Here is a 17,016-nt window from a genome sequence, read left to right on the forward strand (position 1 = left end):
GGAATCACAAAGAAGAAAAGACTGTGATGTGGCCTGAAAGAAAAGAAAGAAGGAGTCAACTTTGAGGCCCTAAAAACAATGCGTCAAATGTTGATAATATAAAATTATCTGTTGATAACAGATATTTTATTTAATTGATAGTAAACTATTTATAAAATAATGGGAACCCAGTGTATGGGTTTGGTAGTATGACCAAAACTGCACTCAGAGGCAATCTGTTGCTTTAAATTGCTCTCATTGGTTTAAATACCTGAAGTAATCAGGCAACTTAAGGAGTGAGAAAAGAATGCAAAAATAAACTCAAGGAATGTAGATGAAAGAAAATAATAAAAATTAAAAATAATATATATTGAATCTTAGAAAATTGGAATAGTACACATGAGCATATAAAAAAGTTAAAAAACAAAAAGTAGTCAAACTTTCACTCTTTTCAGATGACACGATTCTCTATGTGGAAAACCCAAAAGACTCCACCAAAAAACTTCTAGAACTGATCCATGACTTCAATAAAGTCGTAGGACATAAATTCAGTGTAAGAAATTGGTTGCATTTCTATACACCAATAATGAAGCAACAGAAAGAGAAATCAAGGAATCAATCCTATTTACAATTGCACCAAAAACCATAATATACCTAGGAATAAACCTAACTATAGAGGGAAAGAATCTATACACTGAAAACTATAGAGATCTTATGAAAGAAATTGAAGAAGACACAAAAAAAATGGAAAAACATTCCATTCCATGGAAAAACATGGTGCTGGCACAAAAACAGATACATAGATCATTGGAACAGAGTAGAGAACCCAGAAATGGACCCACAAACCTATGGCCAACTAATCTTTGACAAAGCAAGAAAGAATATCCAATGGAAAAAAGACAGTCTCTTCAGCAAATGGTGTTGAGAAAACTGGACAGCGACATGCAGAAGAATGGACCCGGACCACTTTCTTATACCATGCACAAAAATAAACTCAAAATGTATGATAGACCTAAATGTAAAAATCCTAGAGGAGAAAATGGGCAGCAACATCTTTGACCTCAACCACAGCAAATTCTTACTTGGCATGTGTCTGGAGGCACTGGAAACAGAAGCAAAAATGAACTATTGAGACCTCATCAAAATAAAAAGCTTCTGCACAGTGAAGGAAACAATCATCAAAACTAAAAGGCAACCAATAGAATGGCAGAAGATATTTACAAACAACATAACAGATTAAGGGTTAGTATCCAAAAGTTATAAAGAACTTATTAAACTCACCACCCAAAAACCAAATAATCCAGTGAAGAAATGGACAAAAGACATGAACAGACACCTTTCCAAAGAAGACATCCAGATGGCTAACAGACACATGAAAAAAATGCTCAACATCACTCATCATGAGGGAAAAACAAATCAAAACCACAATGAGCTACCACCTCACACCTGTCAGAATGGCTAACATTAATAACTAAGGCAACAACAGACAGATGTTGGCAAGGATGTGGAGAAAGAGGATCTCTTTTGCACTGCTGGTGGGAATGCAAGCTGGTGCAGCCACTCTGAAAAACTGTGGAGCTTCCTCTAAAAATTAAAAATAGAACTACTCTATGACCCAAAGGATACAAGTATGCTGTTTTGAAGGGGCACAGACATCACAATGTTTATAGAAGCACTATTGGCAATAACCAAAGTATGGAAAGAGCCCAAATGTCCTTCGACTGATGAATGGATAAAGAAGATGTGGTATATATATGCAATGGAATATTACTCGGCAATCAAAAGTAATGAAATCTTGCCATTTGTAACAACGTGGATAGAAGTAGAGTGTATTATGCTTAGCAAAATAAGTCAGTCAGAGAAAGATAAATACCACGATTTCACTCATATGTGGAATTTAAGATACAAACAGATGAACATAAGGGAAGGGAAATAAAAATAAGACAAAAACAGACAGGGAGACACACCATAAGAGACTCTTAAATAAAGAGAACAAACTGAGGGTTGCTGGTGGAGTGTTGGGTGGGGGGATGGGCTAAATGGGAGAGGAGCATTAAGGAAGGCACTTGTTGGTATGAGCACTGGGTGTTATACATAAGTGAGGAATCACAAAATTCTATTCCTGAAATCATTATTACACTATATGTTAACTGATTTGGATTTAAATTAAAAAAAAACAAAAACAAAAAATAGACAACCTTTAAAAATATAATCAAGAATAATAAAATAAAAAAAAATAAAATTAAATAAACATTAGAAATGAGTATAGAATAATAACAGTTAAGACACCGATTAAATCTGTTTCAATTGCTTAAAAACAATTTACCCCAAAGCAACACATAAATCATAGTTACATTTGAAATTCTATAGAAGGAGAAAAGGCTTATATCTTTATAATATAGAAAAAGAGATCAAATCAGAAAACCTCCAAAACCTCGTAGATAAATGGGCAAATGATATGAAGAGAGAATTCAAAAATGTAAACTGTATGTGTGGGTATTAAATCAAAGAAATAAGATAAAATGTAATATATCATTTTCCTATTAAATTAGAAAACTGTTTTATAATTATTATCAAAACTGGGAAATATCAATGAAATAGATACCTTCATATATTGTTGGAGGAAATAAAGACTGATTCAAGCATTAAAGAAAATATTTTGAATTCATGTATCAAGAATCTTGACTCCATATCATTTGGTGCAATAATACTCCTTATGGAATTAAATTTGTGCAGAAAAAGTTTCTGGCATAGAAATGCTACAATGCAACAATATAAATGCTAAACATTAGCTGAGTCTCTTACAATATTTTTATATTGATGGAATATAGTACAGTTATTAAAACAAATGTTAATAAAGCATTAATATAACACTAAGAAGATTTTTCTTTAAAATATTAAGTGCAATAAAAGTAAACAAATTGCAAAATTAAATTTTTTTAAGGTGTTATTTTTTTGAGAGAAAGAGAGAGAGAGAGTGGGGGAGGGGCAGAGAGAAGAGACAGACACATAGAATCTGAAGCAGGCTTCAGGCTCTGAGCTGTCAGCACAGAGCCTGATGCTGGGCTCGAACTCACAAGCTGAGATCATGACCTGAGCTGAAATCGGATGGTTAACCAACTAAGCCACCCAGGCACCCTGCAAAACTTTAAATGACAGTAGTTGAATTTGAATTTTTTAGAGCTTTAAAAAATCTCCCTTTAGATTTTGAAATATTTTTTGGTTCACATTTTTTGTTTTTTGATAAAAACATCAAAGAGAGTTGAAGGAATAGTTTATTAAGAATGTTTGAAAACAAGGATTGGCTCATAATTATTGGAAGACAAATTAACTGAGGAAGTAACAGATTCTAATGGTTCTCTCAATCAGCCATTTTCATAAACTGCCAGAAATTGATTCATAGATATGATTATTAAAGCAGGAAGGAGGAGGCATAACTTAATAAATAAAAGGCCCTGAATAAACTTCTAGCACTTTGTATAAAACTGTCATGAAGTTGAAACTTCTTGGAGTATTCCATCCAGATAATTGACAAAGCATCTCCCCTGCTTCACTTTGGCGAGGATTGGCCATTTGGAATGAATGCTGGTTACGATGAAATAGCTAGAAAGAAAGTAGATGTTCTAGGGTTCCCATCCAGTTCATAGTGAAGAAGCTTAGTAATATTGCAGCAGGAAACATTAAGAGAGACACAATAAATGGTCCATTAAGTAGAAGCAATAAAGAACAAATGAGACAGAAGAGACAATGCTGTGGGAAGAATATAGCAGATGGAGACAAGTAGGTTTTATTAGTTTCCTATTTTCACAGTATGGAATTATTTTTGTTACCTGTCAGTTTTTACACTGTCTTCTACCTTCTCCTTCCTCAATGTTCTAAATAATCTTTTTTGCCAGATTGTATCATTTCAATTCATTCATACTATCTTCACTGGACTTTTTATCCACATTTAAATCATCCAAATTAAAAGAGCATAAGGACAAAAGATTTGGGGGAGGGATTTGAATCTAGGGAGTATTATAGAGTTAACAGGGTCATCCTTATTTCATGGAAGACATTTCATGGCAAATATGCTCTATTTGCTGAGCAGAAGGTGTTTAGTGACTTCCTAAGCTCATCATTCAGTCTGGAGAAATACAGTTGAAGCTGAAGAACCATGACTTCTTGAGATCACATGTTTTATTTTGTGAAACTATGAAAATATGTAAACCCAGTACTTCAGGACTCTCATAAAGTGGGCATTTCATCTTATAAAATCAATTAAAGTCTCTGAACTAATTTGTCAGATTTAGAAATTCCCATTATTGTTAGGTTAGTACTGCTGAAATGGTGTTTGTCTTGGAGTTTGAGTTATAATTTTTGTAAACAGGAAGATCCCACACTACATGCATCTATTAGCCTATAAACTCTAAACTTCCATTTATAAAATACGATTTAATCTATTTATGAACTTTAATTATTATAACATGGACAATCACAATGCAAAATGTGGAACTGAGTATAATCAGTGTGGTGGAGTCAGTCAGTAGCATGTATAAAGGACAGGCAGAAAAGAACACATAACGAAAGGGGAAGAATGAAGATAGATTGGGCAGAGAGTAAGAAAATAAAAGGGGGGTCAGGAGACAAATAAAAACCTAAAAGACAAATAAGGAGAATAAAATGATGATCAAAAAAGGCATTAGTAGAACACTGCACATCTTTGCTTAGGTTGTCAAGGTTTAAACCAACACATATTGATAAATTACAAACACCTGACTGTAAACTTAGGGTTTTTTTTCACTGCTTTAGGTATAGTTTGATAGGAAGGATGGAAAGTAATAGTAAAACTGTAGGGAAAATAGCTACTGATATGAAGAGAAGTTAAGACTTAAGCATATGAGTCATGGAGGTGGCAGTGGGTTTGGTAGAATGCACTGGGTAGTTGAACATTGGTGACTCAGCAGAATGACATGTGAGTCACCTCTGAAAAATTAGGAAGTAACTGATCAAAAGCATCCTTTAGCATCCAGGCACTATTTTACTTACCCTAGTTCTAGTATTTATAGCTTTTCATAAATATAAAATTAAAGTTTGTGATATAGGAACCCTTTCTGCTTTGTCTAACACTGTATCACTTATCTAAAACAGTAGAAAAAGCCCAGGATATATGTGATGAATGCATTTCTTAGAAATAGGTACTAAATTGTTCATATAAGAAACCAAACAGTAGCCCTCACAAATATATAGAGACATTGAATTTCACAATACCTACTCCACAAGCTTGTACTTCCTGGTGTTAACCCAGTTTTTTATATATATATAAAGAGAGCTTGTTTGGAGAAAAAGATCATGTGCTTGGTTTCTCTGCCTTTTTAGAAAACTCTGGTGGGTTTTGAACCTCACAGGAGTTCTTCAGAACCCAAGTCCCCATAGAGTTTGCTGTCCTTCCTCTTAGAAATATAAAATTTTTCAGTCATTGAGGGCCTGAGGAGACCCATATTTAAACAGGAAATATAGACACATATTAAACAAAAAAAGATGACCAGAATTAGAGATTTTATAGAAGTGGGTAAGAACTTTGAGAGAACCTTATTCAATTATTTCATTCTATAGGTACAAAGACAACCCTGTGAGGTTAAATGGTTAGCCAGCGTGCTCACAGCAATGCATTCCCAGAGCCAGAATTAGAAGTCAGTCTAACTTAAGTAAAATGGTCTTAATAATACCACACACCTGCTTAATAGGAAGTGTCATGAAAAAGCTAGAACTATTTATATTTGGTAGGATCACTGTAACCTAAATGGAAAGTCCCTATTCATCCCTGACTTTTTATTTCATTTAAAATAAAATTGGCCTTCCTCTCCTGAAAGACTTTTTTCTCTCCGTGGGATATTGTTCTTCGTAACCCTCTTTCCTGTTTCTTCAAACAACTTGGTCATCTTGAACTGTTCCATCTCAGAACTTATATCTCCTCTGTACTGTTCCCTGGCATGGGGTCAAAAGCTTTTTGAATCGGAGCACAGCCTCTCAGACTAGGCATTGGCTGGTTCCTTCAAATGTGGAGGAAAGTAATACTGAAGGAGAGGGAACCACACCAGAATCCTGGACATTGGGGATTGAGATGTCCTTCATTTGGTTAAAAAGAGAATTTGGTTCTCAAACAGCGTGGGAATGGCTGAGGTCAGATGTCTGCTTTACACAGTGGGGGGAAAAAAGATTAAAATGGGTTGGAGAACGTGAAAGTCAGGAACACATGAATCTTGAAAAATCTTCACATTAAGGAGGCAAATTGAACATATTAAAAGGTGTGTGTGTGTGTGTGTGTGTGTGTGTGTGTGTGTGTGTGTGTGTAATTGATTTGATAAGACAATGTAATTCAATAACTGAAATTTGAGACTAAGAGAGTGATGGCATAGAGTAAAAGAACAAAAACATTTTGTAAAGGAGAAAATTTCTGACACAAATATTTTACAGAAGTGCAGAAACTGAAGGGAGTGGAGGGGGATAGAGAGAGGGGCACAACCATGATAGGTGCAGTTTTGTCATTGAAAAGTATCTTTCCTACCTGCCTGTTCAGTCACAGGATGTGCATTTTTAGAAGAGAGATTCAGAGAGCTTAGCCTTAATTTCTGTACATAATCTTCCCTCAAAGACAAAGAGATATATAAGAATGGGAAATAAAGCTAATTAGCTGCACAGGAGAGTGACCTGTTGTGTCAGAGCAGGCCAACACCCAGCCCATCATTAGTTACTCTCAGGGGACCAAGTCTTTGAGTCACATTGGTTTCCCCATGAGAGAAATAGTGAAAGAGAAATTGCCTGATAATGAAACAGAGGGAAGAGGGAAGTTTCTGAGGCAATATGTTAGTTTGTATAAAAATATCCCTATATAGGTTACATGGTCTTTGGGATGAATAACTTGGAAGCACTGAGATGAGGCAATGAGGTTGTGAAAACATATCTTGTGTGGACAGACATATCTTGTGTGAAGTATGTCATAGTACCAGACTTGAAGAAATAGATGTAAAGCCCTTGGTATGTAAAGATAATTTTTACAAATGACAGTGGGGGAATAAATTAATCATTTTCCTCTTATCAGTTATAGCCAATGTTTACCTATGTTCCCAAACTTTAGAGTGTTGGGGATGAAGTTCTTCTTGAAAGCATTTGACCTTTATTTTCCTGAGTTGACTGGATACAAGTAAAATTTGTCTATTATTGGATCAATTTCTTAAGAGGTCAGTGGAAGATAGAAATACAAAAGAGGAAAAATGTAGGGAGTTAAATTTTGAGTTATTTGTAAGAGGAACATGCTTACCTGAGGGAGATACTCTTTCAAAGGACCTATGACAAGGCATTGAAACAAGCCTATTGTATCTCTGTAAGGAAGTAAGGCTTTAATCTATCTTTGGTGTGTATACACAAGGAATTTGATCTCCAGCCTATCATGGGGCCTCAAGTGTGAAGGTTCTATCTTTGTTTAGAGTTGTATTTGTTTAGGGTTGTATTTTATTTTTTCTTGTTAGGAAACAAGGGAAAATCATAATTCTCTAGAATAGTTGTAGAATGATGGTTAGTGTCAAATTAATTTTTGAAAAGTGTTGACATTCCAAAATGTATAAGCAAGGATAAAAACTGGAGAATAATGTGGGCAGATATATTAAAAAATAAATAGGAATGCATGGTCAGTGGCTTGAATCATAGTAGATATATGATGAAGTAAACAATTTAGTTGCTTAACAGAAACACAACTACTCTAAGACCAGAGGAAAATTTCTCCTCTTGCCTCCCTGACCCATGGCTACTGCAATGCAGTGAACAGTCCAGACTCCCATAAATCATTCTGTCGTGTCAATGTCCTCCTGTCCTGATGTGTCTATGTTCTAAATGGCCAACTGGATACCAGGTAGAGCAGCATATTAAGATGAATGAGGGAGAATCTAGGCAGAAATAAAATCCTAGGGAATTGGCCAGCCAGGCACAGAGCACACTGTGACTTGAGAGCCATCCATCCCCTGGGGCATGGATCCTGAGTTTGCTTGGAAGCAGAGAAAGCTGCTGGGCTAACAGAGGAGCAGGGGTTGTTAATGTAGAGTTTATGAGACCTAGAAGTATCAGAGAGAGCTGAGACCACTGATTTATAGGCTGCCCCAGCTAAAATTGCTTTAAGATTTGAACTGACTAAAGCCAGCAAAAGAAACTCATCAGTAGCTTTCACTGCAGAGGACTGAGGACAAAGAAGCATAGAAAATTGAGAAAAGGCAAAGAAAAGGAGATTAGGTACTTTAATCCTATTATTAATCAAACGTAAAAAGGAAGCCCAGAGGGCAGAGGATAGGGGACTTGGGGCAGCATGTGGCTCTCTGGAGCCTTCTCCCTCCCTTCTCACTTCCCAGAGTCCTTCCCCACTGCTGGACAGAAGTCCTGAACCCAAACCAGGTCACTGAGCTGGAGGGATGAGGAGCTTCTTGGCAGCATCAGCCTCCTCTTCCCAGGAACTAGACGAGCTGGAGCACTTCATGCACAGACAGCTATGTTCTGGAGTACCTGGTGCAGGGGCTGCTGGCAGAGTACAGAGGCTGATAGAGAATGAGCAGGTACAGTCCCTCATCTCCCAGGAGGAAGTGCCAATGTTGGACCACCAGTGAAAGACCTAATGAAGAAGGGACAGCAGATTGCAGTAAGGCTGGACAGTAGCTGTTTCTACTCTCCCAAGGCAAGCCCCCCAACTTAGAGCTGAAGAAGGAGGTAACCAGGAAATGCTGGTGAACAGTTTTTTAAGTGTCCCAATAAAAGCCTGTTCTCGCTAAGCCAAAGTCCAGGAAAAGGGCAGCCTAGGCAGATAGAAAAGGTTAATTTTTTTTTAAATGTTTATTTGCTTTTGAGAGAGAGGCAGAGAGTGAGCAGGGGAGGGGCGGTGAGAGAGAGGGAGACACAGAATCTGAAGCAGGCTCCAGGCTCGGAGCTGTCAGCACAGAGACCCACTCAGGGCTCAAACTCATGAACTGTGAGGTATGACCTAAGCAGAAGTCGGACGCTTTATGGACTGAGCCACCCAGGTGCCTCAGGATAGAAAAGTTTTAGACAATAACTGCTCTACTCCAGCCAAATAGCATAGAACAAGCTGTGGCCCCACCTTTACCTGCACCAGCAAAGACCTAAGGGTGTCTAGACTACCACCCTCACAGGGCTATAACAAGGCACTCCCTATTTTCCCCCCTACCCAGGGTGATATCAGAGAAAGCCAGGCAGGAATATGGGATTTTCATCACTGCAAGCTTGTAATAAGGACCCCTAGCCACCCCCATGGTATTATTGGAGACCACGTGAGAGCCTGAACTTCCGTCTCCACTCAGCAGTTGAGGTGCTTCTCCCCACTCTGTTGGGTTGTATCTGAGGAACGTCTAATAGAGTTGGGACTTCCACTAATGTCCAGTGGTAGTGACGCCACTTCTATGGCAGGGTCAGTGGGGACAGTGTGGGGTCCTTGAACTCCCACTTCTACCTAGCTGTAACAAGTGCACCCTTGGACTTCTACCTTCACTGGTGGTAGTGAGACTGTGTTCCCTTTCCCCTGCCAGAGTGGTATCACAAAAAGCCATAAAAGAAATTAAAAAATCATTTCTTCTAGCAAGAACTGGAAATATTTCAAACTTAACGGAGAAACAACTACTAAAAGTCAACACTGCGAGGAGAAACTGGGCTTCATCAAAATTAAAAACTTTTACTCTGGGAATAACCTTGTTTAGAAGATGAAGAGATGAATTTCAGAGAGGGATAAAATTTTGTAAAACATGTATCTGACAAAGGACTACTATCCAGAATATATAAAGAATTCCCAAAACTCATCATTTAAAAAAATCCAATTAGAAAATGGACAAAAGACATAAAGAGACATTTTTCCCTGATGAGGATGTACAGATGGCAAATAAGCACACAAAAAGATGTTCAGCATCATTAGCTGTAAGTGAAATGAAAAGTAAACCTACAATGGGAGATCTCTACATACCTATCTTAATAACAAATTTTTCTTAAAAAATAGTGTCAACACTAAATGCCAGTGAAGATACAGTGAAATTGGGTCAGTCATACATACTACATACCTATCTTAATAACAAATTTTTCTTAAAAAATAGTGTCAACACCAAATGCCAGTGAAGATACAGTGAAATTGGGTCAGTCATACATAGCTGGTAAGAAGTTAAAGTGCTCCGGTCATTCTGGGAAACAGTTTGGCAGTTCTTAAAAAAACAGAACCTTCGAGTATGATATCACCCAGCAATTTTACTCCTGTGTGTTTATGCTGGAGAAATGAATACTCATGTTCACACAAAAGCCTGTACCAAATGTTTATAGCAGCTTTATTCATAATAGCCCCAAACTAGAAACAATCCAGTTGTCCTTCAAAAGGTGAAAAGTTAAAATAAGCTATGGTACTTAGCAATAAAATACGATCAGCTACTGAAACATGCAACAACCTATGTGAATCTCCAGGGAATTATGCCTAGTGAAAAAAGCTAATCCCCAAAAGTAATTTCATATGTATAACATCCTTGAAATGACAAGAGGATAAAAATGGGGAACATATTAGCAGTTCCTAGGAATTAGGGAAGGGAGAGGCAGAATTGTAGACTCAGGGTCTGGAGTTCTCTCTTGTCCAGCAAGAGAGTGGATGCAGGATTGAAATGCGAGAGAGGCTAATGTCCAGGAAGAGACAAGAGTCTAGAGTAAGGGTCCTTGCTCCGTTTTTATTAGGATTCGAAGGCTTACAAGTGTGATGGATGTGCACAAAGAGACAATGAACCTGTGAACATTAACTCATGGGTATGGGAGAAATGGGATTTTGAAGATATGCTGTGTTAGGGTTTTGGGTCAATGCAAAACTAAATCCTAGTACCAGGCAGATGGTTGTTTACAATAGGCATGAGGCACCACCTCTGTTACCTAAATTTGCCTAGGGGACAAGAAAGACAGAGCATGCTACCTCAGGGTCAACAAGGCACCTTTCTTTTGCTAATTTGCTCTGCTCAGGGCCACTTTACCCTGCCATCTACAGCCCTGTTTACCTGCTTACCTATTTTGGTCCTTCCTTCCTGTGAAAACAGCTTTCTGCTATTGCCCTAAGTTGGGGGGGGGGGTGGTGTTTCTGCCCTGAATACCTAATCTTGTTTACCTCATTTTGTATGCTTCTTTCCTAAAATTTCCTATTCCTATACTTTTGTCCTATACCAGGGACCTTTGCCCTGTTTACCTAATCTTATTTACCCAAACTTGGGTGTATTCATCCTGTGGCTTTCTAATTCTTTATGCCTTGTTAGCCCATTAGTGCAAGCTCAGGGAATTCCTAAGCTTATTCCCCATACAGGATGAAGTGGCTGTGGGTGCAAAATGGTAGCAGAAGGGAACCTTGTGCTGATAGAAATGTTCTGTTTCTTGACTGTATTAATATCAATGTCCTGGTTGTAATATTGAACTGTATTTTTACAGGTTTCCGATGAGGGAAAGTGGGTGAAAGGTATATGAGATCTCTGTTATTTCTTACAACTTGATGTGAATCTATAAATATCTAAAATAAAAGTTGACTTAAGAAAAAAGAAATCCCAGACACTAATCAATAAATTATTCACATTGCTATTTTTCAACTATTTTAGCTTTATTCATTTATTTAAAGATAAATATTTATTGAGCATTTTCCTGTAATAATGTTAGTAATGTTATAGCAGTAACCTTGATGGACACAGCCCTTCCTTACATGGAACTTAAAATATAATGAGGAATACATACATCAACTTAGAAATGGCTATGTTACAGAAATGGTACTATGGAGTATAAAATAACATACAATGAAAGGAGCTCTCTTGGACTCAGCTCCTGAGAAGATTTTCCTAGCAGTATGATGCTGAAACTGAGCTTTGAAGAATGGATAGATGTTAATAGGGAAAGCATGAAGGACCAATGTTTCAGACAGAATAATTAGCCACTGCAAAGTCTCAAGATGAGAGAGAATGAAGTTTTTGGGCAAGCAAAGGAAACAAAATTGCTTCTGGAATTTCAGGGCTAGAGCATGTCCTCTGAGGCTAGAGAGGAGGATGGGGGCCAGGTCTTGGATGGCCTGATAAATCTTGAAAAGGGGTTTGTGTTTTAATTTAAGAGTAGTGACAAGTATGTGAAGGGTCTTGAAGAAAACGATCGCATGCTTAGATTTATATTTAAAAAAATTGCATTCTGGGGGTGCCTGGGTGGCTCAGTTGGTTGAGCGTCCAACTTCGGCTGAGGTCATGATCTCACAGCTCGTGAGTTCGAGGCCCGCGTCGGGCTCTGTGCTGACAGCTCGGAGCCTGGAGCCTGCTTCATATTCAGTGTCTCCCTCTCTCTCTGCCCCTAACCCACTCGCATTCTGTCTCTGTCTCCCTCAAAAATATATAAACATTAAAATAAATAAATAAATAAATAAATAAATAAATAAATAAATAAAAATAAATAAATACAAAAATCTCATTCTGAATGTAGATAATAGGAATCAAGGCAAATAAGATTTAAAGTGGAAGACATATAGGTGACTTAATATTCTATTTGAAAAAAGATGTGAAATCTTAGACAAGAATGGTGATGTTTGGAGGGAAACAAAGAGATGTATTTAAGAGGTGTTTAGAGTAGGAATTCATAGGATTTTCAATTTTACTGAATACTGAGGATCAGGGAAGGGAGGAGTCTATTATTACTCCTGGATTTTGCATTGAGGAACTGGGTAAATATTGGTGCCAATTATTGTGGTTGGGGATCTGGAAGAAGATGAGGTTCAAGAATGAGATGATTAGTCTAAGACCTGCTGAGTGGGAGATGCCCTCAAAGCATCAGGTCAGTAGACAGATTTATGAAGTAGGAACTAAAGAAATAATACCCCAGCTTTGAAGTTCCTAGCCGACATGGTAAAATTAAAGCCAAGGGAAAGGAGCCCACCTGGGGATAGAATATGTAGTGAGAATAAGCCAGAGATGTAATTCTGAGGAACACTGTTTGGTGTTGGAGCAGATGAGACAAACCCAGCAAACTGCTACTGGGAAGGAGTTCCGAAAGAGTTGGGGGAAAAACAAGAGACTGTAGTTTCTCGGAAGTCCAGTGGAATATTTGAAAGAGGGAGTGGTTAATTGAGTAAAGAAGAAATTTCCACCCAGATGAATGCCAAAGCATTAAAAGAAGTATTAATGATTAATTTGTATGGAGGAAGCAGAGATGTTTTTGGAAAGGTTTCTTGGAGAAATGCAGGACAAAAAATGCAGGCATTATTTCCTCAATTCAGCAGATTTTATTCACAGGGCAGTAGAAATAAATGAATGAAAAAGTTATATGTAAGCTTAATAAAGCATTTATTCCAAGTATAGAAATTCTTAATTAAACTGAACGTGCTTTACTATGTTTGGCTTGTTATCCAAGGCTATCACTCAGATATATAAGTTCCTGGGAGGTGTTTTATCTGACTAAGAAATCATATTCAAGGAAGCCAGGGCCTTTAAATATACACCCTTGGGTGATTATTCTTCTTTGGAACAGCTATTATTTCTATGCATTTTTTTTTCCTGGGGAATAAACCAGTTGGTTGAATATTGGAAAGACTTCATTTTTACAATAGTAGAGAGGCAGGCAAAAGTGCAAAAAGCTCTGGTTTGTATTTACTAAAGTATCGGTAGCATTAAGGTAATTCTCTCTCTACCTGTAATTCTAATTGAAACCTAAAACTACAATGGCATCCTAAACTGACAGTCAAGTTTGTGTTCCAGGCTAAACATAAGTAACACACAGTTTATTTTGTTCTTATTCTAAGTTAAAATAGGAATTAAAAATATAATTTATGGATTTTGATTTCCTTAAAGTCACATTTTATCTATTAAAACCATAAGTTTACTATGAGATATATTTATCATTTTTGAGGTATTTATTGATAATGAGAATAAATACAATAAGCAAGTCCCAGAAAATGTCACTTAGAAAATGGTATTTGAATGTTAAGTTTACTTCTAGAAATCAGCTCAGTTTTCTATTCTCATCTCTGTTCTCGATGGAAGTAGATGAGGTCAACTTATTCTCTGTCGCTAGCCAAATAGAGTCACCTCTGATTCAACATTCAATTTCTACAGATGGGCTTTTATTGAACTATCTCCCCACATGGTGGCTCTTTTCATAGTAATGTCGACAGTCATATGACTTGCAGTGTTCTTGGTGAACTTGCAGCATGTAGAATCTAGATCTCCATTCATTATTAGATACCAGTAGGATGCACAATCCGCTTGCCCAGTCTTCTCATGGCTACTCTCATGTCTTTGTTTCTTAATGTATAGATGGCAGGATTCAAGACGGGGGTGATAGCGAAGTCGACTATGAACAAATACTTATCCAGTGATGATGTAGGGAAAGGCCACACATAGAGAAACATGCATGGCATAAAAAACAAAATCACTACAGTGATGTGAGCTGACAATGTGACAAATGCTTTGGACAAGTCCCCTGAAGAACGTTTCCAGACAGTGACCAAAATGAAGATATAGGATATAATTAAGGAGAAGAAAGTAGCCATGGATATAAACCCACTGTTGGCAATGATTACAAACTCTAGCTTGTAAGTGTCTACACAAGCAAGTTTCATGACGCGAGGAAAATCACAGTAAAAACTATCTACTTCATTAGGGCCACAAAAGGGCAGGTTTATGACAAAAACAAACTGAGATACAGCATGGATTATCCCCACTATCCAGGCAGCCACTACAAAGGAGACACACGTTTTGGGGCTCATGATGGTCAGGTAGTGGAGAGGTTTACAGATTGCGGTGTACCGGTCATATGCCATGGCTATGAGCAGCACCATCTCAACTCCACCCATGACATGAATAAAAAATATCTGTATCATGCATTTTGAAAAGGAAATAATGTTGCAGTCAGTGAAAAGATCAGAGATCATTTTGGGTACTGTGGTAGAGGACAGACCTAGATCAAGAAGAGAGAGGTTGGCCAATAGGAAGTACATGGGGGTGTATAAATGAGAGTCAATAATTACCGTGAACACAATGAAGAGGTTTCCTAGGATAATTCCCATGTAGAACACAGAGAAGAACCAAAAGAGAAAAAGGTGCATCTCCCATGAATTTGAAAGACCAATCAATACAAATTCAGATACCACAGAGTCATTTGGTCCATCCATTGGCTCAATCAGTAGAGAAGACGCTGAAGTATTCTGAAGGTAGAAAATAAGGAAGAATTGAGAAATATGGGTACTGAACATTGATGTGCTTTTGCCCCTCAATGAATTTGTGGAAGATATGTTGTAATTGCCAAAATGTGAAGCTGGAAAACATACAGAGAAGGCAAATGAAAGGAAGATAAATGAATAGGAGAATTGAGATAATCATAAATTCAACTAGAGAGAGAAAGAAACAATTATTTGGAAACATGGAGGAATTAGGAGCAAAGAGTAACACTTCCTGGTAAAGAGCCTCTTTACCATGTTCGTTGTGCAATAATTCAGTCTTTCTCAGTCTTTTCCATATACATTCCGGAAAACATCTTCTGTTTCGTGAATAGTTATCCATAATTTGAATGTTCAAACTCTTAATGATATTTGTACACACATTTTCTTGCAGAATGTACTCACTGACTAATCTTTACTTCACACCTGTGAAATCTTGGGAATTAACACTCATTGTGACCAAGCCAATGAGTAAAAGCCAATGAGTAAAAGAGTGTTGAATGTAAAAGGAGTGGTAACATAAAATGAAAAGGCTTAGTCCTTTGATAGTTTACAATTCTTGTGATTGCAACAAGTCACTTGGAAAATTAAGATACATTTGAGGTCAAGTGAACCTCCCAATGCCAAAAAGAGAGTGTCAGAAGACTCAGAAAAATGGCTTTTCAGTACTTTGCTAGGATTGAGAGAAATTTTGTGCTTTTGAAAGGTGTGTTCTAGGATTAATGAGTGGCAATTTAAACACAAAACAGAAATAATTATGCTCACTGAATCAAAATATTTAATCATGATATACTAAGAGCATGTCAAAACTACTGGATCTCAAGCATCATGAGAGCTTGTCTTCAAATATTTGAAGCTTAGTTCAGCTAAAATGCTGTTTGGAGGTGTGCAAAATTGCTCCCAACAACTTTTTTCCAGGGGAATATCTGTTTTCAGTTTGAATAAGTAGAAAGGATGAAGATATATAAATTCATTTGGACCCATTCATTATTTAATTTAAAGTGAAAAATTAAAAGTACATTTAAGAGACAAGATATTAGAAGATATACAGAAGGGAATTGAGAAGATTAGTACCAAAATGAGTGTGGCCATTATAAACAATGCAAATTTGGATTTGACATGTCCACTAAATTATAAAGTGACAAAACCTGGTTACAAATGAGTATGTGTTATGTGATATGCTCTTTACAAGTATACACTACAAAAATATGTAAATACATGAACATCTCAAGAAGATCACTGGATCAATGACATTTTAGGTAATTTTAATATTAAAAAACTTGACCATGTATATTTTGTTTTTTTCTATATTGGCCACATGTTTGTAATAAAAACTGTGAAAATGTAGAAAGAGACTCATAAATACAGAGAAGAAACTTGTGGTTGCCAGACAGAAGGGTTGTAGAGGGTTGTAGAGAAAGGGGTGAAGGGAGTGGTGTTCCATCCATCTCTGTCTCTGTTTCTCTCAAATAAATAATAGAGAAGGGCAAGAGAAAAAGAAGCATCTTGTGAGATTTATGGAGAGAGTAGAGAATGCATATATGTGAGAGAGGTAGATTATTACATATTTTTGGTACTAGATTTATAATTTAAAATTTAAACCTTCATTTCTTGGGGGTAAATGACAATTACTGGTGTACTATGTAGAAAATCTTGGTGTTTTATGCCTAATTTTAACCAGAACTTTACACGTACATTCAATATGTGTGAATGAGTTTGGAGTTAAGGAATATTAATGATTGGCAACTGAATGGCTTTTTATAGAATGCTGGTGTGTTATTTGAAACATGCAAGTCTTACACTGAAAACAATGGGAA

General features: G+C 37.0%; 1 protein-coding gene across 1 annotated transcript; it reads right to left on the reverse strand.

Annotated features, from left to right (window-relative positions):
• Positions 1 to 14,218: 14,218 nt before the first annotated feature.
• LOC109255607 (olfactory receptor 4F15-like) lies at positions 14,219 to 15,154 on the reverse strand. The gene has a single exon (XM_019430437.2). It carries the CDS (start codon positions 15,152 to 15,154, stop codon positions 14,219 to 14,221), a length of 936 nt encoding a protein of 311 aa, XP_019285982.2.
• Positions 15,155 to 17,016: the final 1,862 nt, after the last annotated feature.

This window comes from Panthera pardus, unplaced genomic scaffold (genome assembly GCF_024362965.1).
Source record: "Panthera pardus isolate Hobbes unplaced genomic scaffold, ASM2436296v1 HiC_scaffold_24, whole genome shotgun sequence".
Taxonomy (NCBI): Eukaryota; Metazoa; Chordata; class Mammalia; order Carnivora; family Felidae; genus Panthera; species Panthera pardus.